The 22,310-nt window shown below is 35.3% G+C and overlaps 4 protein-coding genes across 6 annotated transcripts; 2 read left to right on the forward strand and 2 right to left on the reverse strand.

Moving 5' to 3' along the window:
- Nucleotides 1-35: 35 nt before the first annotated feature.
- LOC111434221 (putative E3 ubiquitin-protein ligase RING1a) lies at nt 36-4,668 on the reverse strand. Its single transcript, XM_023071617.1, has 10 exons — nt 4,227-4,668; nt 4,042-4,087; nt 3,429-3,487; nt 2,651-2,732; nt 2,412-2,532; nt 2,278-2,319; nt 1,400-1,924; nt 1,207-1,314; nt 421-630; nt 36-284 (listed from the first exon to the last, which is right to left on the reverse strand). The coding sequence occupies exons 1-10, from the start codon at nt 4,324-4,326 to the stop codon at nt 246-248; spliced, it is 1,332 nt and encodes a 443-aa protein (XP_022927385.1). The 5' UTR covers nt 4,327-4,668; the 3' UTR covers nt 36-245.
- Nucleotides 4,669-6,590: 1,922 nt separating this feature from the next.
- LOC111434223 (mitochondrial arginine transporter BAC1) lies at nt 6,591-9,697 on the forward strand. The gene is made up of 8 exons (XM_023071618.1): nt 6,591-6,915; nt 7,468-7,557; nt 7,931-8,032; nt 8,606-8,710; nt 8,792-8,890; nt 8,960-9,136; nt 9,219-9,317; nt 9,407-9,697. The coding sequence occupies exons 1-8, from the start codon at nt 6,823-6,825 to the stop codon at nt 9,539-9,541; spliced, it is 900 nt and encodes a 299-aa protein (XP_022927386.1). The 5' UTR covers nt 6,591-6,822; the 3' UTR covers nt 9,542-9,697.
- Nucleotides 9,676-11,806, reverse strand: LOC111434224 (squamosa promoter-binding-like protein 3). 3 transcript variants are annotated; one of them, XM_023071619.1, is made up of 2 exons: nt 11,202-11,711; nt 9,676-9,988 (listed from the first exon to the last, which is right to left on the reverse strand). In XM_023071619.1, exons 1-2 carry the CDS (start codon nt 11,552-11,554, stop codon nt 9,871-9,873), a joined length of 471 nt encoding a protein of 156 aa, XP_022927387.1. In that variant the 5' UTR covers nt 11,555-11,711; the 3' UTR covers nt 9,676-9,870. The 3 variants fall into 3 exon arrangements, with proteins under 3 accessions (XP_022927387.1, XP_022927389.1, XP_022927388.1); XM_023071621.1 differs by having other exon boundaries at nt 9,953-10,034; nt 11,202-11,806; XM_023071620.1 differs by having other exon boundaries at nt 9,971-10,037; nt 11,202-11,806.
- A 6,085-nt stretch (nt 11,807-17,891) lies between these two features.
- Nucleotides 17,892-19,913, forward strand: LOC111434372 (dof zinc finger protein DOF1.4-like). Its single transcript, XM_023071817.1, has 2 exons — nt 17,892-18,136; nt 18,280-19,913. The coding sequence occupies exons 1-2, from the start codon at nt 18,077-18,079 to the stop codon at nt 19,249-19,251; spliced, it is 1,032 nt and encodes a 343-aa protein (XP_022927585.1). The 5' UTR covers nt 17,892-18,076; the 3' UTR covers nt 19,252-19,913.
- Nucleotides 19,914-22,310: the final 2,397 nt, after the last annotated feature.

The following is a 22,310-nucleotide window of genomic DNA, read 5'->3' on the forward strand; positions in this document are numbered from 1 at the left end:
GGGGGGGGGGGGGGGGGGGGGGGGGGGGGGGGGAATAGAATAGACTGCCTAATAAATATTTGAATAATTATGAGCAAAGCATTATCGACAAGGAGTTGTACTTGGTATAGTCACCCACGATTTTAGAGCGTCCAAGTTTAGTAAATTATTGGGACATTTAACATTAAAATATAAGCTTTTTACATGGATTTTCTGGGTTGATGGAGACGAGGTTTCTTGTTTTAAGTCGTCCTCAGCTGTCAGCCCTACTGTGATTGACGCGGCTTCTTCTGATATGCCAGAAGCTGTGCACGGTGAACTTGGGATCAATGGTATTGATCAATCGGGGTTGGTATAGAAAAAAACTAGTTAACATACTATATGTCATTCATAAGTTCTATTATGTGGTGTCTATAATGTGAAAATTTTAGGAAATTTTACCAGTTGGCCACGAGTGGAGCAGTGGGTTTTCAGCTCTGCTAAGGTTTGTTGTTCCCTCAAAACTTGAAAATGATCTTCAATAGGATGTGGAATCAAGGATTTTGAAACTAAAACATCAATCGAGGTCGAAGGCTCGATTTTGAGGTTTAGTTCTTGTATCAAGAACATGTCTATTTCATCAGCTTGAAATCCAGTCTGACCAGCAACGTACTGTGAGAGAGAGAGAGAGAGAGAGAGAGAGAGAGAGAGAGAGAGAGAGAGAGAGAGAGAGAGAGAGAGAGAGAGAGAGAGAGAGAGAGAGAGAGAGAGAGAGAGAGAGAGAGAGAGAGAGAGAGAGAGAGAGAGAGAGAGAGAGAGAGAGAGAGAGAGAGAGAGAGAGAGAGAGAGAGAGAGAGAGAGAGAGAGAGAGAGAGAGAGAGAGAGAGAGAGAGAGAGAGAGAGAGAGAGAGAGAGAGAGAGAGAGAGAGAGAGAGAGAGAGAGAGAGAGAGAGAGAGAGAGAGAGAGAGAGAGAGAGAGAGAGAGAGAGAGAGAGAGAGAGAGAGAGAGAGAGAGAGAGAGAGAGAGAGAGAGAGAGAGAGAGAGAGAGAGAGAGAGAGAGAGAGAGAGAGAGAGAGAGAGAGAGAGAGAGAGAGAGAGAGAGAGAGAGAGAGAGAGAGAGAGAGAGAGAGAGAGAGAGAGAGAGAGAGAGAGAGAGAGAGAGAGAGGGAGAGGGAGAGGGATGTAAACCAGGGTGTGAAACTATTAACTGCATGAAGGGGATTTGAAGACGAAATGAAAATAATTACCTGACAAAGGTGTCGGACTGACGAGGTTGGCCGACAGCAGATATAGGGTAGCTGCAAACTGGGAATTATTCTTTGATCATAGGAAAATAACAGCAGGCAGACTTCACGCTGAAACCAACATATAATCATTATCATCTGGAAAGAACGGGGAGATGGACTCACAAGACGTTGATCCTCAATGAAATAAAGTTACCTCCTCAGCATTGTTGTCTGAAGTCCGAAGGGAATCTACCAGTGTTGAGATGCGGTTGTTTTTTACGTTCTTGCTGCTCCCAACACTCATGCAGCCATGTCTTGTATGGCTGCGCATGCCCCCTTTGCCCCAAACAAGCCTCTCTGAGTTTCCCACAAGCCTTGAAGATGCACTAAGGATTTCTCTATTTACTTGATCCGAGTCATTGTCTTCACCAGCTCCATCTGAACAAGCAGCAAAAGGAGGCTGGGAGAACTTGGCAGCTCCTTGTTTCCTGAATCCTTTTGATCTCCGCTCGGACCGCTCCATCTGTTCATCAGAAGAAGAATCTTTGACTCCATCTTCAGCAGTTGGATCCTCATTGTCATCAGATGCTGGAAATTCAGCATCATTTCTGTAGCTCCTTTTCCCCTTTGATTGGCTGTTCCTGTAGTTATTTCCGCGCAATCTTCTAACAGATGGAGGGCGTTTCTTGCTAACTGCCTCAGATTGTCTACGCAAGGTCTGAGCTATGGAAGCTTGAATCTGTCCGAATAAATTGAATATTAGTACCTTGAGGCATTAGAAGAAAGTTCCGTATAGTTGTACTGGGGACATTCATAACAACTGTAGCTCACACGTGAAGCAATGAACTATTTGGATGAGAGTAACTAACGGGCCAGAGTTTTGGTTACCTCATAAAATTTGTGAATTAAATACACAATATTTGAAAAGAAAATATGAAAAAGTGAGCTACTTTTTCCTAAATTAACCGATTCCTTTTGCTCTTCATGGTTACTTAATATGTTCCCTTAAACTTCCATTGCTTTGTGACAAATTCCTCTGCCCTCATGCACCCAATTCAGGAAAGAAAAACACTTGGAAATATTTCGTTTCACCTGCTTATTGCGGATTCTCTCTTCTTCTCGAAAAGCCAGCTCCTACAGGAGTGAAATATACAAAATAACTTCAGCTGACGGACATAAATGCATACCCCAAATGGAAAAGTACTGATGAATCTCACAAATCATACATCTTCTTCATACTTCTCAATATCTGGATATAAAGCAGCAATTAAAGAATCATAATTTGGATCATCTCTCAGTGAGCGGCGACTAGCGCAATGTGTGCGGCAGGCGGGACATTCGTTGTTGCTGCAAAATATATCAATTATGAGGTTAAGAAATGAAAAAAGAATCGTTTCACAAGTCAAACACAAAACCACTTTCTTTTTGTTTTTTTTTTTAAGTAAGAGATCAGGTAAATGCATACCCCAAACGCATAGATTTGTCAATGCATTCTCTGCAGAAGCGATGCAGGCACTCCATCACTGTTCTTGTTTTCCGAATAATCCCTGCCACCCAAAGAATTTCCGGTTTCACATTATTTATACCCACGAAACAAACAATACATATCTTTTTATGCAGCAATTCTTGCATGAATGGCAGGCTAATAAGGGGGAAAGTAATCATTTTTTTGTTTGGATTGCCTGTGTTTTCATGCTTTGCATGCAATTACTGCTTGAATGAATAAAATGCATCATTTCTTACAGAATCGGGTATAAACTAAAGTGAAATTTTATTTTGTCGAACTCTTTCTACAAAACAGCTTTCACATTCGAATTGCATCAATATGCAGACACGTTCCACCTCTAGAAAACACTGTTCAGAAACGAAAGTATTAACTATCAAGTACAAGTTTAATTAAGCTCATCACATTGGAACGGCAGCAGGAAAGCAGTTCTATCATCAAACCAAATGCCCCATTCCAATTCATATTACAAAGATAAACAAGAACACATGAAACACCTCAAGCAATCTAAGAAATTGTCCACTTTCGTCCATCAACAGTTAGAAGATACTACTTTAGGATATTGATCGCAACATGAATGTAATACACAGAAACTGATATCCACACTAACGTTTCGGTAAATTAACCAGTTAAGTAACTCTAACTGGAAAATAAAATATAAATGTAATATTTGATAAGCAATAGAATCTGAATAATCAAGAATAATAAATACAAAACAAAGAGTCGACATCAATCATACCCAAGCAGATTGGACATTGAACTTCTTTGCGAATATCCGAAAGTTTTACAACGATAAATCTGCACCCATGAAGAATAGAGAACAGTAGTTATGGCCGAAATGGATCAAACACAAGAAACACGATTCGATCTTTGTTTGTTGCATGATAAACATTTATTGCCAACATAGAAGCAAAAAATGAACAAAACCTCCCTTAACCGCCACCAAATGCCCTGGACAACAACGTTCCGTACATTAAGCAATACATATATTTGTTTGGAGAATCCGCCGCAGCTGTGGCGGTGCCCAGAAAATTGGCGAACCCAACTCCACCAACCTTCCTCAGAATACGGCCGAGCGCGTTCTTATGAGCAGAAAAGGATACCCATGGCAGAAACTATTGGGAAGCCATGGTAGCGCTGTAAATCGGCATGGCTCGTACCAAAATATGGCAGCGGATTCAAGTAAACAGACATATTCACGAAGAAAAACAAATAGATCCCAAAATCAAATCCAATCACTAAAGCATTAAACAATTATACAGTGTAGGACAACGTAATAATCAATTGAAAATAAAACCGACGAAGGAAAACAAAGATGAGAACGCGCGAAAGTAGTGAAGTAGAGGACGTACTCGTCCTTCTCTCCATTACTGGACGACGATGTGCTCCGATCGGATTCTAAAGAAGAAGCAGAGAAAGGAGGAGAAAATTACAAACTCGTAAAATTCGAACGAAGGCAACTAATGCAGGAAAAATCAGAAGAACTCTTTCCTGCTTCGTTCAAAATACATATAAATGAAGTCCAAACAAAACTTACCGTCTGCATCTCCATCTTCAGGGCGAGCAGCAGAGCAACCATGGTCGAGTTTGAGAGAATCATCCTCAGATGACTCCGGAGCACGCTTCTTTGCTGGCATTGCTTTCCTTCGAAGCAGAATTTTGAGCCGTGGAGGAAAAACGGAAAAAGAAGGTTACAGAGTAAAGGCTAATTGAGATAGCGGAGGTGGTGTGGTTGTGTTGGATCACAGACGGAGATGAAACCGGCGACCGCGATGGTGGTGGCCGACGGCCTGTGCCCGAGCTTCACCAGAGCGAGACTCTGGGCTTGGGCAAATTGATTGGTCTACGAACTGGCTTCGTTAAAATGAACATTGTTTTATATTATTATTTTGCTTTTTGTTAAGCTATTTTCCCCCTTTTTCTTCATTCTGCAAATATATTCGTGCTCTGTACAGACCAAAATTGTTGGGTACTCCATACCCGATTCACCGACCCGACTGAAATTTATATAAACTTATTATTTTTTGTATTTTTATTCCGAAAATTGTCAAGTAATTCTTTTTAACAATGAAATAAAAAAATATAATTATTTTATATCCATAAAATAGCCTAACTAATAATTCAGTTAAATCTCTCTACAATTTTATAAGTAACTCAAAAAATAAAAAAATAAAAAAAAAAATCAGTGAGCTCCTAAAATGGTACGGACAACTTTAACGACTTCCTAATAAAGAAGAGAAATCCTTAAGTCGAACACAAGCCAGAGTCCTTTTTTATGATTTCAGCCGGTTAAGTGTGGCATTGACACTTATGCCGGATGATTAAAACACTTAACTACGAAGACATGTCCCTCATTAAAGACACAATTATCAAGACCGAGCGAATCTACGTTACTTTGATCCAATACTAACTTAGTATTAAAAGGTGTTGGATACAATACCACACCCTTAACTATATATATCTTATAAATCAATCGAAGTAATTGAACCAATTAGTTGCTCGACTATATTTGGACATTAATTATATTATTACAATGAGAAACTGTTATTTTTATATTTTATCAGTCCCATCAAAATATAAGAAATAAACATAAATAACAAGTTATTATTATTAACATTTTTTAAAAAACCAAGTTAAATCTAATGGTTAGATTTGTATCAACTTCGCAAAATTAGATATTTAGTGAACTTTTTATCTTCATATGTAATATAAGTCTCAACTTCAAAAAGCATATAATAAATTATATAATTCACTACTTAATTTTATGTTATGTTTGAATAATTATCTCTGATAAAAAATTTAAATTTGTTTGAAAGTATCCTATTAATCTTTTTTGAATGAAGACAAAAAAAAAATACAAAAGAGTGAAACTTATAATTTAATCTAAAATAAATGAAATATTTATTACCCAAATTCTAGTTCAAATTAATTTAAATTAAATTATAAATTTAAGTTTTAAATTTTTAAAGTTTATATTTATTTGGTATTTAAATTATAATTAATAAATTTCTAAAATTTTAATTTTGTGGTCTCGAAACAAATATTTAAAAAAATCTTAAACTAACATTAAATAAGTTAATTATTTTTCAATTTTGTGTCTCTAAATCATACTTTTCAATATTTTTTAAAATTTATTATAAAGTTTTAAATTTTTAAAGTTTATATTTATTTGATATTTAAATTATAATTAATAAATTTTTAAATTTTTAATTTTGTGTCTCCAAACAAACCTTTAAAAAATGTTAAACTAATATTAAATAGGTTAATTATTTTTTAATTTTGTGCCTATAAATCATAAGATATTTTTTAAAATTTATTAGGAAGTTTTTAGGGCGAGAGTCTGAGACACAAATTAAATTTTATAGTTTGAAGATTAATTAAATTTAGTTCAAAATAAATCTACTGTACATAAAATTAAAAGTAAGTTAAAATAAACATAATTCAACAATAATTTATGTCTACTAAAATTTTTGCAAAAAAGTTTTATATAAATTTTATAATCCAACCCATACTTTAAAATCATTATGAAAGTTAAGAATAATTAATCTTTACGGTAAAAGTTTAATATATAAATTTTATGAAATATTAGTCATTAATGTAACATATATGGCTGATTATTAGATTACTGATCCAATCAACTTTCATTTGTTGCCATCAAAAAAAAATTAATAATTGTGTTTGACTTTCTAAAATAAAATAAAATAGCAGCTAATAATGACGTGTTGAATGCATTAAAAGTTGTTAGTATTCTAGTTACCGTAAAATTACCTTATATTTTAAAAAATATATATTAAATGATATTAAAATAATGAACTTCAAAAACAAAAAGAATATTAATTAAATTAAAAATAAATACCAAAAACACATTTGCAAGGGACTAATTTATTTATAAAAAGGAAACGAAAGCAGGAAAGAGAGAAGAAAAGGGTAATGGATGGAGGCAAAGATGCAGCTGCTGCGGTTGCGGCTGTAAAGTGATCATCAATCACCTTTCCCCAAATGACACACCATTCGTTGCTCTCAGAGGTCGGAGCCACATATTATCCAGGTTCAGTTCAGCTCAGTTGTGGGTTCCAATGGAGACTCGATGATTCTCCCTGATTTCCATTGATACCCTTTACACAAACACACCAATGGGGGACAGTTCCAGTTACAAAGATTACGTTGCCGGTTTGATTGCCGGCGTTGCCACTGTCATTACCGGCCATCCTTTTGACACCGTTAAGGTAAGCTGGATTCTCTGCTCGAACTGCAATTTCTTCGACCTTCCCTATGGATTGAACTGGGATTCTTCTTCTTTGGTGTGGTATTTGTTTTTGGGGGGTTTGACCTAGATAGGTGTAAATGAAATGGATAGCAAAGGCAATCGAATTTAGATTTTGGAATTTGACCTGGATGCTATGTCTCATTTGGTGATTTTTCTTCTTTGTTTTCACCTGTGGCGTTTAGGGTTGAACTTATCTGAAATGTGGAGTAGATGCAGATTAACGATTCTTCTTGTACATTACTAAAATTAAGAACGCCTACTAATCATTCTGATTGTTTGTGTCAAGTTGCCTTTTCCATTACTGTTTTCTGGAGCAACAATTACCATGTAACCATGCTGCCTTGTCTGGACTAGCACATTCAAACTAGTTGATTGTTTGTGCAAATGGGGTTGCTATACTCATACCAAACGGCTTCCATTTGAACTTAACAGCAATTTAAGCTAGTTCTGCGAGTAAATAGTTAGTGGCTGGTGGAATTATTTCTCATATGCATATCTGTTTACTTAACAGGTAAAGCTTCAAAAACATAATACAGAGTCGCGGGGGATTACTTATCGAGGTGGTCTGCATTGCACTACTAGGATACTGAAGACTGATGGTGTAAGGTTTCTGAACCCTTCAGAAACAAATATATGAAGCAGTTGAATATGTCATATTAGATAGGTTAATTGGATGCAGATTTGAATTGAATGTTTATAGTCTTCATCATCCAATGACGTATACCTGGTTATGTTGGAAAAGTGGTGTCTTATTTGCTGCTTGTTGCAATGTTGTTTGATTCCTCGTTTGTGGGAAGCATTGCTTTAAGTGTGCAAGTTGCTCAATATTGCTCTTACTACCCTTTTTCTGCATAAATCGTTATGTCTCAGCGTCGATGCTCTACTGAAAATCTCTGATTTGCAACCTTTTTCACTTTCTGTCCTGTGCTTGATGATCATATTTTGTAGAATTAAGAAATAAACGATTTTGACAGGTGAGAGGACTTTACCGAGGGGCAACATCATCTTTCATTGGAGTATCGTTTGAGAGTTCCCTTCTTTTTGGAATTTATTCCCGGACTAAACAGTCATTGCAGGTCTGTACTAAAGAAATTGACGCTTTCATTTTTCTTAAGGATTTTTGGTCCATTTGCTGGCTTCCTCAATTCTGAGATTCCACATCGATTAAAGAGGGGAACGAAACATTGCTTATAAGGGTGTGGAAACCTCTCTCTAACAAATGCGTTTCAAAACTGTGAGGCTGACGACAATACGTAACGGGCCAAAGCGGACAATATCTACTATCGGTGGGCTTGGGCTGTTACAAATGGTATCAGAGCCAAACACTAGGCGATGTGCCAGCGAGGACGCTGGGCTCCCAAAGGGGGTGGATCGTGAGATCTCACATCAGTTGGAGAGGAAAACAAAGCATTGCTTATAAGGGTGTAGAAACCTCTCCCTAACAGACGCGTTTTAAAATCGTGAGGTTGACGGTGATACGTAATGGGCCAAAGCAGACAATATCTACTAGCGGTGAACTTGGGTTGTTACACCAATTCTGCAAAAACCTCTTTACTTTATGCTCGGTAGTCTTACCATTTTTGGCCCATGAGCACTGTGTGCATAATCGTGATATGTCCTTACTGGTCTCTCTTTCTCTGATTGTGAAGGGAGACCACCAAAATGGTAGGCCACGGCCACAAGTAGTAATTCCTTCTGCAGCTTATGGTGGAGCTATTATCAGCTTTATACTATGTCCTTCTGAGTTAGTGAAGGTAGGTACATCATGATGTACGAGTTTCTTGCTTTCTTTGGTTTGTTCTCATGTCAGGCTCATGACTCTTTAAATTTTCCAGTGTAGGATGCAAGTTCAAGGCACTGATTCTCTTGTTCCAGTGTCCAGTAGATATAGCAGTCCACTCGATTGTGCCCTTAAAACTATAAAAACAGAAGGGGTAAGACAATCCTTGACTTGGGTATCTCCCATTTGTGATCTGGTTTTCAAATAACGCTCTGTTTTGCAGGCTACTGGTATTTTCCGCGGAGGGTTTACCACATTTTTAAGGGAATCAATAGGAAATGCTGTATTTTTCAGCGTTTACGAGAACGTTCGGTATTACATGCGTACTACTTCGAATGTCCATGGCAACGTAATGGACATGGGAATTGGGATTTTGACTGGTGGCCTTGGTGGTGTGGCTGTAAGCTTCTGATTAAAATTCCTTAGAAAGACTTATTGATCTGATTGTTGTAAAGTTGACTAATGTTTCTAAATTCAACCAGTTCTGGCTAGCTGTTTTGCCCCTGGATGTTGCCAAAACCATAATCCAGACTTCTCCAGATAAAAACGCCACTAGAAATCCGTTTCTAGTCCTGCGCTCGGTAAGTAAGACGTTCTCGACATTGCTTCATTCAAGTTCTCATCTCTGGCTCAAAATTATACAACATGCTGAAACAAATCATTGTTCTAGATATACCAAAACGCTGGAATTAGAGGATGCTATACAGGATTAGGTCCAACCATACTTCGAGCATTTCCTGCCAATGCAGCCGCAATCGTCTGCTGGGAGCTAGCAATGAAAGTTCTCGGTATCGCCCGAGATTAACTCAACTGTTTCCTCGCCTCGTCAAATTTCATGTTGTTTCTTTAGAGTATATGTTTTGATGGTCCTGCTATTGATTGTAGACATTCATTCCTTATTGTTTCGTTGAATTAGATTGAAAGTAAATCAAAAGCTGATATGCTCCATAATCTTGCTTCACATTGCAAAGGGATTAATACAAAAGATGAACTAATTGGTCTGTAGAACAGAGCATAAGCAAAAGGCTGGCTGGATTGACAGAAGAGAGAGAGCAAGCAAATCTGGTAACAATGGAAGCAATGACCAACAAAATTAAAAACAAAATGCCCCTTCTTTCATCATTCTGCATATTGCTAGGTCGAGGTTCCGCCATGGACATCCGATGAGCTCTTCCGCCGCCGCTGGTTGTGTCCGGCCAACCGCTTCCGGCAACTCCTTTTTGTTTCATCGAACTCTTGTAGACCATGAAATCTCCAGGAACCCAAATGATGGATATTTAGTTTCTCAATAACGATCACTACTACATATAAACAATCATAAATATGCACGAATATGTAACACTATATAAAACTATTTAAACCCTAAAAGAACGTATCGTTCAACAATTAAGACATCTATCTTTAGATCACGTATTATTCTCGAGATATATAGACTAAAATGGATTTCAAACGCAACCAAATCCTGAAAAACCAATAAATTAAGCAATTGTACCACTGATGAAGATTCACAAAGAGAGTATTTATATATTCAAACTACATTATTATTACTATTATTATTATTGTTATTCTTTATTTTACTCTCATAATTAATATATCAAAGTTTGTTTTATGTTAAAATTTTATATTTAAAGTTAGGATTCAAAACTTTTCTCTAGTATCCTAAAATTATCAAATTTAAAACTATATAGTAAAATTTTGTTCCTCATAAAATATATTTCTCTACCATAGTAAAGATTATAATAAAATTTTGTGAAAAAACTATCTATTTACATTAATGTTTAGGAACTCAAGACATCTCGAATAAATGTTACTATCTTTATCTTAAATTTAAATAAGAATACCAAAATTTACCTTCTATTCACTTTCGAAGAATTGTTATACAAAAAATTACGAACATTAGAGCTAAAGTTTGTTAAAACTCGTAAAATTTGAAAATTTTATTGAACTGTACAATTTTGTGCTTATATGAGTGAAAAAATAAATAAATAAATATTTCAACATTTAATTAAATTTAGGGTTCAATTTTTAAAAAAATTAAAAGTTTATACAAAAAAAAAAAAATTGAAAAACCTTGCCAAATTTAGGGGGTCAAGACTGATTTATTTATTTATTTATTTTCAAAAACTTGAGTAAGTAGAAAAATGAATGAATGAACAAATAAATAAATAAACGATTTTTACATTATTATAATTACAATTTTCTTCATTTATTTCATAGTTGATGGTCTTGGGATGAATAAACAGTAATTTATTTTTGGATGAACCAAACTCCAAAGAGATGAAGAAAATTACACTGAAAACAGTTAAATTTTGGAGTTAATTAATTGAAGAACAGTTAAAACATATACTAATTATCTCACTAACTATATGCTGAATTATTATCTAATCTTTACGTTACCTTTAAAATAGGTTAAACCACATAATTAAAAAAACAGATCTAAGATTAGGGTTTTTGTCCCAAAATACCTGCTGCATTGTTGGCAGAACCGTTGGTGGATTCCGGCCACCATAACCGCCAGAGCCTTGGCATGAAACTCGCACACCTTATGGCGGCAGTGGTAGCGCTTCGAACTAGACAGATCGGCATTGCAATTATCCGCCTGGCACGACGGCGCCGCCGTAGCCGCTCCACCGTACCCAGATCCTGATTTTTTATTAGAACCACCACCAGAACACAGAGTCTTCTTCTTCTTATTGAAATCCCCACCAAACCCTAATTCTCCATCAACAACCTCCACCTCCTCTTCCTCCTCCTCCTCTTCTTCCTCCATGTCGTAGTAGTTCAGCCTCCTTTTTCCGTCGGCTTTTCCGGTGGCCATTTCAGAGGACCCAAAACAGACTAATGAAGAGGAAGAGAAAAGGAAAGGAAGAAGAATCAAGAAATTGGTTGCTTCAGAGAAAAGAAAAGAAGTGAAGGACAATAAGAGTAGTAATAGTACACTACTAGAGCTGAGGTCTGAGGACCACAAACTCCATTTTTTGGCCTTAAAACAAAAAAACAACAAATGGGTTTGGGGAAAAAAAATGTTTTTTTTCATTTTATTTCTTTCATAACACTAAAAAACCAACCAATTTTGCTCCAATAATGTTGCTTCCACATACCTTGAGAACCCAAGTTGCAGTAAACAATTACTTTAAATATATATTAGTCTTCTCTCTTTGGAAAAATTGTCTGCTCCTGTTTGGACTTTGAAAAGTGTCTAATAAGCCTCTCGAACTTTCGAAGTAGATGTGCATGAATTGGGGCATCCCATCTCTATCTATAACTTTAATTCAAGCTGCTCTCTGTAGGGAATGCTTCTTTCTGTTCAGTTTCTGCTGTGTGTAAAGTGTGAAGTGTACCCATTGTTAACTTTATTGTGTCCCTATTGCACAAAAAAACAAATAAAACCCTCAATTCTGCCTTTTCTTTTACTTTTTAGGCTCTCTTTATAACAAATATTTCAAGATATCGACTTTTTTTATTTTATATATATTAATTAGTTGAGCTATGTTTAAACACAGGTGATCGATTGATTTGAAGTTGTTTTAATTAAAAGTATGATTAATATAAATAAATAATAAGAAAATGTCATTGGAACCCTAAAACAACAATAATGAGAAAAAAGAGAGCTAAATTGGTCCCAATTGTACTGGCTAGAGGGATAGCTCACTGTGCAATACGTTAGAGCTTTATGCTGTGTGGGTCCAATTCATTTCAAGTTCATCTCACACTGTACTTATTTGTTAATTCCACTTTAATCTCAATTGCTATTCTTCTTTCTTTCATTAATTGACGTTAAAGGTTTGTGTTTATGAAACTAATTGTAATAGTTCAATAGTTTAAGCTAACCGCTAACAGTATTGTCTGCTTTAATCAATTATGTATCATTGTCAGCCTTGCAACTTTAAAACGCGTCAATTAGAAAGATGTTTATACACTATTGTAAAAAATGCTTCGTTACTCTCTCCAATTAATGTGGAATTTCACAATTCACTCCCTTCAAACCCAACGTCCGTTTCTTTCTTTAACAAATATGAGATCTCACACTAATCATTTTTAGATGAACCAGTTGAGATGTCCTCTTAAATTATATATATATATATATATATATCACCTTTCAATCTCAAACATAAAAGAATTTAGACTCTATATGAAAAACTCATAAGAACATAACCATGATCGCGACTATTAAACTTAAGATGTCATAGGCTCCACACGCTCACCCTGATCTAAAAAAAAAAAAAAAAAAACAATAATCGAGTGTTGGTTTTGAATTTGTATTTTCTTTCAAACAAGAAACATTTCCTGTAGTTTTCTTAAATTGGAAAAAATATAGGAATTTCATTTATAAACAAACAGCTTCAAATTGGCTTTTTGTAACATTTTATTAATCATCTAAAGTTTTTAATTTACATCAGATTTATTTTCTCGTTCAGTAATAATTACTTTTTTTTTTTTTTTTTCACTTTAAGTCAGCCGTTCAATCATGTAGACTTGACACGTCTAAAAGGAAAACTACACAGCTCACCTCAACTAAATGCATATCTTTTTGTATAATCTTTTCCTAATTAAGCCATGAAATTATCACAAAATCATGCTTTTAAATACCTATTTAGTTTCTTAATTTTATGTTTATTAAGTCTATGATAAATTGTAATTTCTTTTGAAAAATTAATCTCTATTAAATGTAAATTTTAATTTTGTGTTATAATTATTATGTTTAGTATAAATATAAAATATTAATTTGCCACCGTAATCTGAAAGTAATAGATTATCCTTGTCCACGTATTAATTACAAAGCAACAAACTATCTATTTTCACCAACAAAATAATAAATAAAAAAAGGACACAAAACAAGAAGATATTATTGTTCGTTGTATTTTATAAAACATAAAAATATGGAGGCATGTTTCCATTTTTGTCCCTGTGAATATCCGCAACTTTCACAACATTAAATTTAATAATTATTATTTAATATTTATAAAAAGATAATAGCAAGAATATATCTCTAAATATATATATATATCTTATGCTGTACTGGCGGTAGTAATCCTCCATTTGGGCTTCGGCTCGGCAACAGAGGCCCAGCTAGTGGGCCCATTAGTATTTGCGCCTAATGTGAAGCTCGTGAAATGGATTCGACCAGGCCCATTGAGTCCGAATTCAGCATACAGCCGATAGCCCAACAAGGCCCATAAGGAGGCCCTTCCCTTCCCGACAGAACCAGTTGTCGGGAAAGTGTCGGTGAAATGAAATGCACCAAATTGCAATTATTTTAAGGCAGAAATAATGATGGAAACATCGGCGGTTGCGCGTCCGCCGTACACCAATCCCAGCCGACCGGCTTAATTCACAAAGCACGGTCCCATAAAATTAGGGCTTCTTTTAGTTCCATAAATTTAGGGCTAAAGTGGGCATGATTAGTGGCTTTTTGAGTGAGTAATTGAAGCTTACTTATAATTATTATTCCTAGTTGACCCTATATTTTAACCATTATTATTTACTTTTATAATTAAAACTCAAAAATAAAAATTCTATATCGAAATTTATTTATATTTTTAAATAATTATTAAATACGAATTTATCGCATTTTATATATTTTTTTAAACATCATTAGACTTTGGGCGTCATTTATTGTACATAAATTATTAAGAATCATGAACTAATCCATAGATAATTGCTATTATTATGTTAACTGCACACTTTTGAAAGGAGATCTTAAAAGGACCATTAAAATCAATATTTTGGTTATTATAACTTCAATTTGCTCCAATAATCTTAAATCGCTAATTTGAGTTTAATTTTAATTTAGTTTCAATTGTTTTAAATTTTTTAATTTGATTCAATCAAATATAAAATATTAAACAAAAATGGACCGTGCTATCAAATGAGACCATTCATTTAAATTTAACGCTACCTCGGGTGGATCGAGATAAGATAAACTATAATAAAGCATGTTTAAGATTAAAATCAAATTCATAATGATAATTTAAGAAATAATTATAAAATACAAGATTCAATCAATTAACTCCAAACAAGCGGATGAGTATCACTTCTGATTAAGAATGGCTTTTTTAATTTTAAAAAATTGAAATTATTATTATAACTTTTATCTTTGGTGATCGCTGTTACAGAATAAAAAATAAGTTTCTGGGGTTTGATGGGAAGGGGATGAGCACCAAAATTAGGTAGGAAAAATATTAAATAAATTGATTAAACAAAAGGTAAAGAAAATAATAATAATAATTAATTACACACCGAATGGACGACAACAAGGTTACAAAGGCAAAGAATTTTAATTTAACGTAAGCAGATAATTGTAAGATCCATATAATGATGACATATTCATATTTTATAATCTAACACCTAATCTTCCTCACACTTATATATATATTTAAATAATTAATATAATAGTTTATATTTTTAGGTACAATAATGCCCAATTCATATTCTTTATAAGATTTAGATCTACACATGATTTTGAGTTTCAATTTTTTTCTTTTTTCTGAATTTTTATTTTTCCCTTTAAAAAAAAATAGAAAAATAGTAATTGTTTAAAATAAAGGCCATCAATGGGCACTACTTCTTTGGAATTTTCCAATTCCCCAAGTTTGACCATCTCATGGGAATTCCCCTCCACTAATTAATATTAATATACAAAGCTCGTTCATCTAATCTGTAAAAATCGATCTAGAATGAAGTGTAGGTTGTGAGAGATTTCTCTTTATTAACTAAACGGAGTCTACGATGTTGGTATGAAGTTGAATATTTTAGGGAGAATTTGAAATTCTTCCCCCTCTTCCCCTACTCATAGCGTAATGTTATTGTCAAAAAGAATGAAAATGAGAGGAGACAAGAGGATTGAATAAGAAGAACATTTTGGGTGTCATTGAGAAAGAAGTGGGTGTGAGGCATCATTGAAAAGGGGTTATGATTGACACCCAAATACCAATATAATTAATTTGAGGGAGATTTTTTTGAATTATTTTCAAGATTTCAAGGGCTTTTTTTTCATAAAATAATTTCCCATTAAATTGTATTGTGGACAAAGGGAAGTGTAATATGAAAGTGGATGTCCAAATAAGCACCCAACCAAAATGGGTATGGAGATCTTTGTCTGAACCCAATGTATGTGAATGCCTTCTTGTTCATGAGTTGATGGAGAGGTCCCTCTTTCCTCTTTTCGATTTGTTATTCGTTATGTTATTTCGAGTATTACCCGTCAAAGTTTCAATCTTTAGTTATTACAAAAACGTGACTTTGAATTTGCATATGAATTCAAGCATAGAAGCCTGATGTCGAGAAATCTCTTTTCGTTCTCTTTCTTGATCTGTAAAGCTGAACAATGAGAAGTTGCGCACCAAGTATATTATAATCCATAACCCATAAACTGTTGAGGATTATTGGGATTGGGAGTGTCCCACATTGGTTAATTTAGTGGAAGATCATGGGTTTATAAGTGAGGAATACTATCTTCATTGGTATGAGGCCTTTTGGGGAAGCCCAAAGCAAAGCCATGAGAGCTTATGCTCAAAGTGGACAATATCATACCATTGTGGAGAGTCGTGATTCCTAACATGGTATCAGAGCCATGCCCTAAACCTAACCATGCCAATAGAATCCTCAAATATCGAACAAAGAATGGCGAGCCTCGAAGGTGTAGTCAAAAGTGACTAAAGTGTCGAACAAATGGTGTACTTTGTTCGAGGGCTCCAGAGAAGGAGTCGAGCCTCAATTAAGGGGAGGCTATTCGAGAGCTCCATAAGCCTCAGGGGAGGCTTATAGTGTGCTTTGTTCGAGGGGAGGATTGTTGAGGATTATTGGGATTGGGAGTGTCCCACATTGGTTAATTTAGTGGAAGATCATGGGTTTAGAAGTGAGGAATACTATCTTCATTGGTATGAGGCCTTTTGGGGAAGCCCAAAGCAAAGCCATGAGAGCTTATGCTCAAAGTGGACAATATCATACCATTGTGGAGAGTCGTGATTCCTAACATAAACAAACTAATAATCTTAAAACCCTAATTCCATGAACAATAAAAAAGAAAAGTGGTGAGGGAATAATGATGGAATGTTAGGGGAAGCGAGAAAATCCCTTGGTTTACTACAAAATCCATTTGTTCTTCACCCTATATCTTGGCCTTGTAAGAGGGTGAGGGTGAGGCTGTGGGTGAGGCTGAGCTGCCCACCACATGGCCTTCAAAGCCTCCTTATGCCCTTCTCTTAAAGCCACTCCCTTGAGAATAAAGTGATGTTTTTTTTTTTTTTTTTTTTTTTTTAAAGACACCCCCACATGTTACTCTGTTTTGTCCCCTTGCTCTTGGAATTATCACCAAATTCATGCCTAAAAGGAATACTTCCCCCTTCAAACCTGTCCTACACTACAATTTTCAAACAAAAAATATGCATATTTCCCTTCCCCTATTCAAAACCCGTAGGGGTTTTAATTAGATGCCCACGAAAGTCATCTAAATTATAACCCTCAATAATGCATTTACCATTTAATGCTCACCTTTCTCTCTCACTAACCCTCTTCTTCCTATCAACTTTCCCCTTTCCGGGCTATATTATTTAACCTTTTACTTTAATGCATCCCTTATCTAATTACCTCTAATCCTCTCTTAATTTACACTTAATTCTCGCTTAATCCAAATATTATAGATTCTGTGCAAAGCTGTTTCTGAAAACAACCGGACAGTGAAACAAAGCTTTGAAAGCGTTGGAGGTTAAAGTGGAAGTGGTGGGAATGTGGGTTAGATGCTTTGCATTGGGCATTGAGCACTCTAGGGATTCCCTTCTCTATACTTTTACTCCAACACAAACCTAAATCTTACCTAAAACACGAGATTACTCGTTAGATGATATATTAGTTTATTGTTCTTATATCGTTCTTGTTACTGTCGTAGAAATTTTCGAAATGCATGCCATTCTTTTCTCGAACCTCTCGAGATTCATCCCTGTAATATTCTTGAAACTTTATTTCTCTCCCCCCCCCCCCCTTTTTATTGGATTTCTGAATGTTTCTCAACATTCTTTAGCTGTTTTTTTCAGACATAAAGAAATAAAGAAAGTGAGAGATTCAAAAATTTAGATCCACACACCACGTGAAATTCTCATTAAATTATACATATAATCATCAATGACTTCAAATTAATTGTTTGGTCATAATATTTTCAACCCCATCTGAGAGAGAGAGAAAGAGGCAGAGAGAGGGAGACGGAGAGAGAGGGAGGCGGAGAGAGAGGGAGGCGGAGAGAGAGGGTTTGAAATAAAATCCTCCCTCATCACCTACTCTTTGTCTGTTTACACTTTGTTTCCAAACAAAATTGGTGTAAGAGAAAGGAGAGATCCAAAAAGAAATGCTGGGAAACTGTGACAAAATGGTTCTCATCTCTTCATCAGCTAACCAATGGCCACAAGTAAGTAAATTCTCTCTTTTTTTTGTCTCTCTCTCTCTCTCAAATTATTACAACCAAAAATTGACCATACCCCTAATTTTTTTGTTGCTTTCCCTTTGGATTGGAATAATATGTGTATGTTCTTCCTCTTTCTTTCCACATAGATGAACAATCATCATCCAACAAGTTTAGATCATGATCATCATCATCACCATCATCAAAAGGGTTTGAATAATCTCATGCCCTCTTCTTCCTCTGGATTAGTAATGGACAAACAACATGATCAGAAAACTCAACTCAAACAACACCAACAAGACCCTCTCCGGTGCCCTCGTTGTGATTCTTCAAACACCAAATTTTGTTACTACAACAACTACAGCTTGTCTCAGCCTCGCCACTTTTGCAAGGCTTGTAAGCGCTACTGGACCCGTGGTGGCACCTTGAGGAATGTCCCTGTCGGTGGCGGCTGCCGGAAAAACAAGCGCCTCAAAAGACCTTCTTCTACGACGACGACGATGACGACTACGACGACGACGACGACTACTACTACTGCCGCCGTCACCTCCCCGGCCCCGGATTCCACTTCCTCGTCTTCAACTTCTTGTCCCAATATGTTTTATGCCTCCACCTCCGATCTCAACGTTCCATTCTCCGGGTATGATTTAAATCCACTTGGGTTAGGGTTTTGTTCTCCTAATATTGATCATAGGGACTTTAATCTTAATGGGTTCAATTCAAGTTCGCTCCTTTCGGGCTATTCTACCTTATTTCCTCATAACCCATCTTCTTCAACCTCCATTTCTTCATTGCTTGCTTCCAAGTTCACCAATGGTGTTGGGTTCAAATCCACTGATCCGAATCTATTTGGTAATAACCTAGCTGGGTTTGGTCACCATCATCAACAACAAGTTGATCATGTGATGGGATCCAACGGTGGAGATCAATTAGGGCTGAATGTGAAAGATGTGAAATTGGAAGATGGGATGAAGAGGCTAAATTGGGATGATCAGCAGAATCAAACGGATGAAATTGCTACCCAATCTAATGATCATAATCCACTTTACGGCAATTGGAGCTCTCAAACCTGGCACGATCCTGAAAATCTTGCTTCATCTATCACTTCTTCTCTCATCTAGGGGGGAAATGAATTTTAATTTAAACCCCACCTTCATCTCTTCGCTAGATCTTACAATTTCTTCATTTTTTTTTTCTCTACTTGTTGTGAACTTTAATGGGTCTGGTTTGGTTGTGAAGAACAAAATAAAGTAGCAAACTTGGGGATCGGAGTGTTCATGTCAGCAGCAAGAAGGATATGATCCAAATTGAAAAATTTTCACTTTTTCCACGAAAAGTAAGAAAATTTTTCATTTTTCATTTCCATTTTCCATTACCCATATGGATTTTGCGCTGAGAGGAACCTCGGATCCCTGACTTTCAATGTCATCATCTCCCATGCAAGAGATCAGTGGAAGGAAGGCTAGAACTTGTTCCCTTTTTTTTTTTTTTTTTTTTTTTTTAAATTNCAGTAAGTTGGGTTTTATTTGGTTGCGTTGTAAATATAGGGGAGAAAAGAAAAGGGGTTGATTTACAGTATTTGAGGTAGGGTTTAGTGGGGTTTAGTGGGGGCTGGTATATGTTATGTTCCACTTGAGGTTAGAGTTTTGTTTATTTGGTGGGGGCTGGGTATAATGGTGTGATGGTATAGAGACGGGGGGGAGATTTGGGTGTTTCAAAACATTTGTATTAATCTCACTTTAAATTCACCTCATCATATGCTAAATCTCAAATTCTTGCCTTCCATTATTTTCTTATGTTCATTCATTTTATTTATCAAATATTTACCAATTCCAACTAATTACCAATTCTACTATTATTCTTAATAATAATGATTTTTATTAAGTCCTAATTGATTCATTATTAATGTTGTAAACAATTAAAAATTAGTTTCAAAGAATAAAGTTTTTTTTTTTTTTTTTTTTTGTTTGAAAAGATGGAAGAGATTGATTTTGCCTATTCTTTTACATTGTTTCTTTAGGTATTTAGAAAAAATATATTTTTTTATAAAAAAAAAGTTACTATTTTTTTAAAAATAAAATAAAAACTAGAAATAATCAAAATGGTCCATCCTTGATTCATTGTATTCCCTTTTAAATTAAATCAATAAACAAAATAAACTCCCCCTTTTGTTGGGAGACTACTGCCTATGGGCTTTTCTCAACTGAATCACTCTGTACTTGGCCCAAAAACAGGCCTGCCGAATTATATATATATAAGTTTAAGATATTTAGTCTTTCAGTGTGATCTCACGTGCCCCATGCTATCTGGATCAGAGCATAAGATAATGATGCTTTCCGCTACTGAACTCTTGTTATCTAGAGTGCAGCAACCCGCCACCTCGCATAATAATATGATATTTGTATTTCCCTCTCACAACTCTAATTTCACTGTCTCATCCTGACTGTAAGGTAAGGTAAATATAATCCGTATCTTGAATGATTGACTAATGAACCTCATTTGGTTGACTCCCTTGCTCGAAAGTTGTGTCCAACAGGCAATCAACACATAATGGGATTTGGAAGTTAAACAAAGAGTTGTTCCACAAGCAAGCCCAAACTTAATTAAGCGTTCTCCTTTTCACATCTGTGCTATAGAATGCGATGTCTTAAGCTAATCAAATCAAATCAACACACCCATTTTTATGTACGAGTGAGTATCAAATCCAAAAATGGAACCCTTTCATATTCATTCAAATTTGTTGCAAAACTCCAAATACAGTAATCCGGGTAGGGAACAAATACACCATCAACAGATATTGTCATTTTTAGACTTTGGCTTTAAAACCGGTCGGCTAGGGAAAAGTTTCCACACCCTTATAAAAGGATGGTGGTTTGTTCTCCTCCCACAATCCACCCGCTTTGGGCCCAGCGTCTTTACTGACACACCACCTCGTGTCTACCCCCTTTGAGAAATAACGAGAAGGCTGGTACATCGTTCGGCGTCTGGCTCTGATACCATTTGTATCGACCTAGATTCACGGATATTGTCCTTTTTAGGCTTTCCCTTTCGGGCTTCCTCTCAAGGCTTTAAAACGTGTGCTAATAGAAGGTTTTCATACCGTTATAAAATGGTGGTTTGTTCTCCTCTCTAATCAACGTCGAACATCACAATACCAACCAACAATTTGCAGAAATTATGCCACACTCGTCAAAGTGGTGACAAGAAACAACAAATTTAGAATTGATTTCTTGTCATTTTGAATGGACAAAACTCGGACTTATTAAGAACAATGAAGATTATTTTGAAAGGGACGTGCAACGAGGTGGCAGACCCAACAATATTCTGGCTTACTCAGAAACCATGATGCCCACCACTTTATTTGAAATTGACGAACCCAATTGATTTTTTACGATAAGATTCTGTCGCCCAAAAACTTGATAGATTAATTATAATATACAAGTTGATTAAAATTCAACGTTTGCAATGCATCAACGGGGATTGTCATGATATCAATTAAGATATGAGCGTGGTATCAGATGCTGTAAGCTACTTTGTTTGATTGGTAAAACCATATTAATTTATTCAATCAAATTATCATTAATTCTCTCAATTTTCTTAGTGGGTTTGGCTTGGTGCATTCTTACTTAAAATTCAAACGAAAAGTAAACACGTGCATGCATGCAACGAGCTAACCTCAAGAGACAAAATAATGAGAACAATGATCGCTGAGCTATATGTTTATTTAACCTATAGATATCGATTTCGAATAAAACAATTACTAATTTACTTTATATGTATAGTTATAAGTGTCAGAAAGATTAGGTTATATTTTTTAAGTTTGAATTTTTGAAATTGATGTCTAACTTTTAGGACCATTAAATTTGAATTTTCCAAAAAGAATATTTTTCTTAAAAGGTAAATATATAAAATGAATTGAGAAAAATTTGAAAGATGAGAATAAGGTAATCTTAACTCTAGCAAAAATAAACAGGAAGTAAAATAAGAGACGGAGAATGCTTCTCTCTCCCTACTCAGCTGATATTCAGCAAAACCACGAGAACTTGTGCTCAAATCAACTAATAAACGTTTCATTTTAACTGTGATTATAAACAGGATTACATGGAAACAAATAGCTTCCCTTCTAAAGGATATTAAATGCGAGGTCAAAATAACTTTTTTTTTTTTTTTTTTTTTTTAA

Source organism: Cucurbita moschata, unplaced genomic scaffold (genome assembly GCF_002738365.1).
Source record: "Cucurbita moschata cultivar Rifu unplaced genomic scaffold, Cmos_1.0 Cmo_Scf00044, whole genome shotgun sequence".
NCBI lineage: Eukaryota > Viridiplantae > Streptophyta > Magnoliopsida > Cucurbitales > Cucurbitaceae > Cucurbita > Cucurbita moschata.

Excerpts from the sequence above, each read along its gene's own strand:
- LOC111434221 (XM_023071617.1), bottom strand. The coding sequence starts at position 4,326 with ATGCCAGCAAAGAAGCGTGCTCCGGAGTCATCTGAGGATGATTCTCTC. Across the intron at positions 3,488-4,041 it reads AGTAATGGAGAGAAGGACGA|ATTTATCGTTGTAAAACTTT; the intron begins GTACGTCCTCTA and ends TCATGGGTGCAG. Across the intron at positions 2,533-2,650 it reads GACAAATCTATGCGTTTGGG|CAACAACGAATGTCCCGCCT; the intron begins GTATGCATTTAC and ends TATATTTTGCAG.
- LOC111434224 (XM_023071620.1), bottom strand. The coding sequence starts at position 11,773 with ATGAAAAAAAACATTTTTTTTCCCCAAACCCATTTGTTGTTTTTTTGT.
- LOC111434223 (XM_023071618.1), top strand. The coding sequence starts at position 6,823 with ATGGGGGACAGTTCCAGTTACAAAGATTACGTTGCCGGTTTGATTGCC. Across the intron at positions 8,891-8,959 it reads AAACTATAAAAACAGAAGGG|GCTACTGGTATTTTCCGCGG; the intron begins GTAAGACAATCC and ends TCTGTTTTGCAG. Across the intron at positions 9,318-9,406 it reads CGTTTCTAGTCCTGCGCTCG|ATATACCAAAACGCTGGAAT; the intron begins GTAAGTAAGACG and ends TCATTGTTCTAG.
- LOC111434372 (XM_023071817.1), top strand. The coding sequence starts at position 18,077 with ATGCTGGGAAACTGTGACAAAATGGTTCTCATCTCTTCATCAGCTAAC. Across the intron at positions 18,137-18,279 it reads CAGCTAACCAATGGCCACAA|ATGAACAATCATCATCCAAC; the intron begins GTAAGTAAATTC and ends CTTTCCACATAG.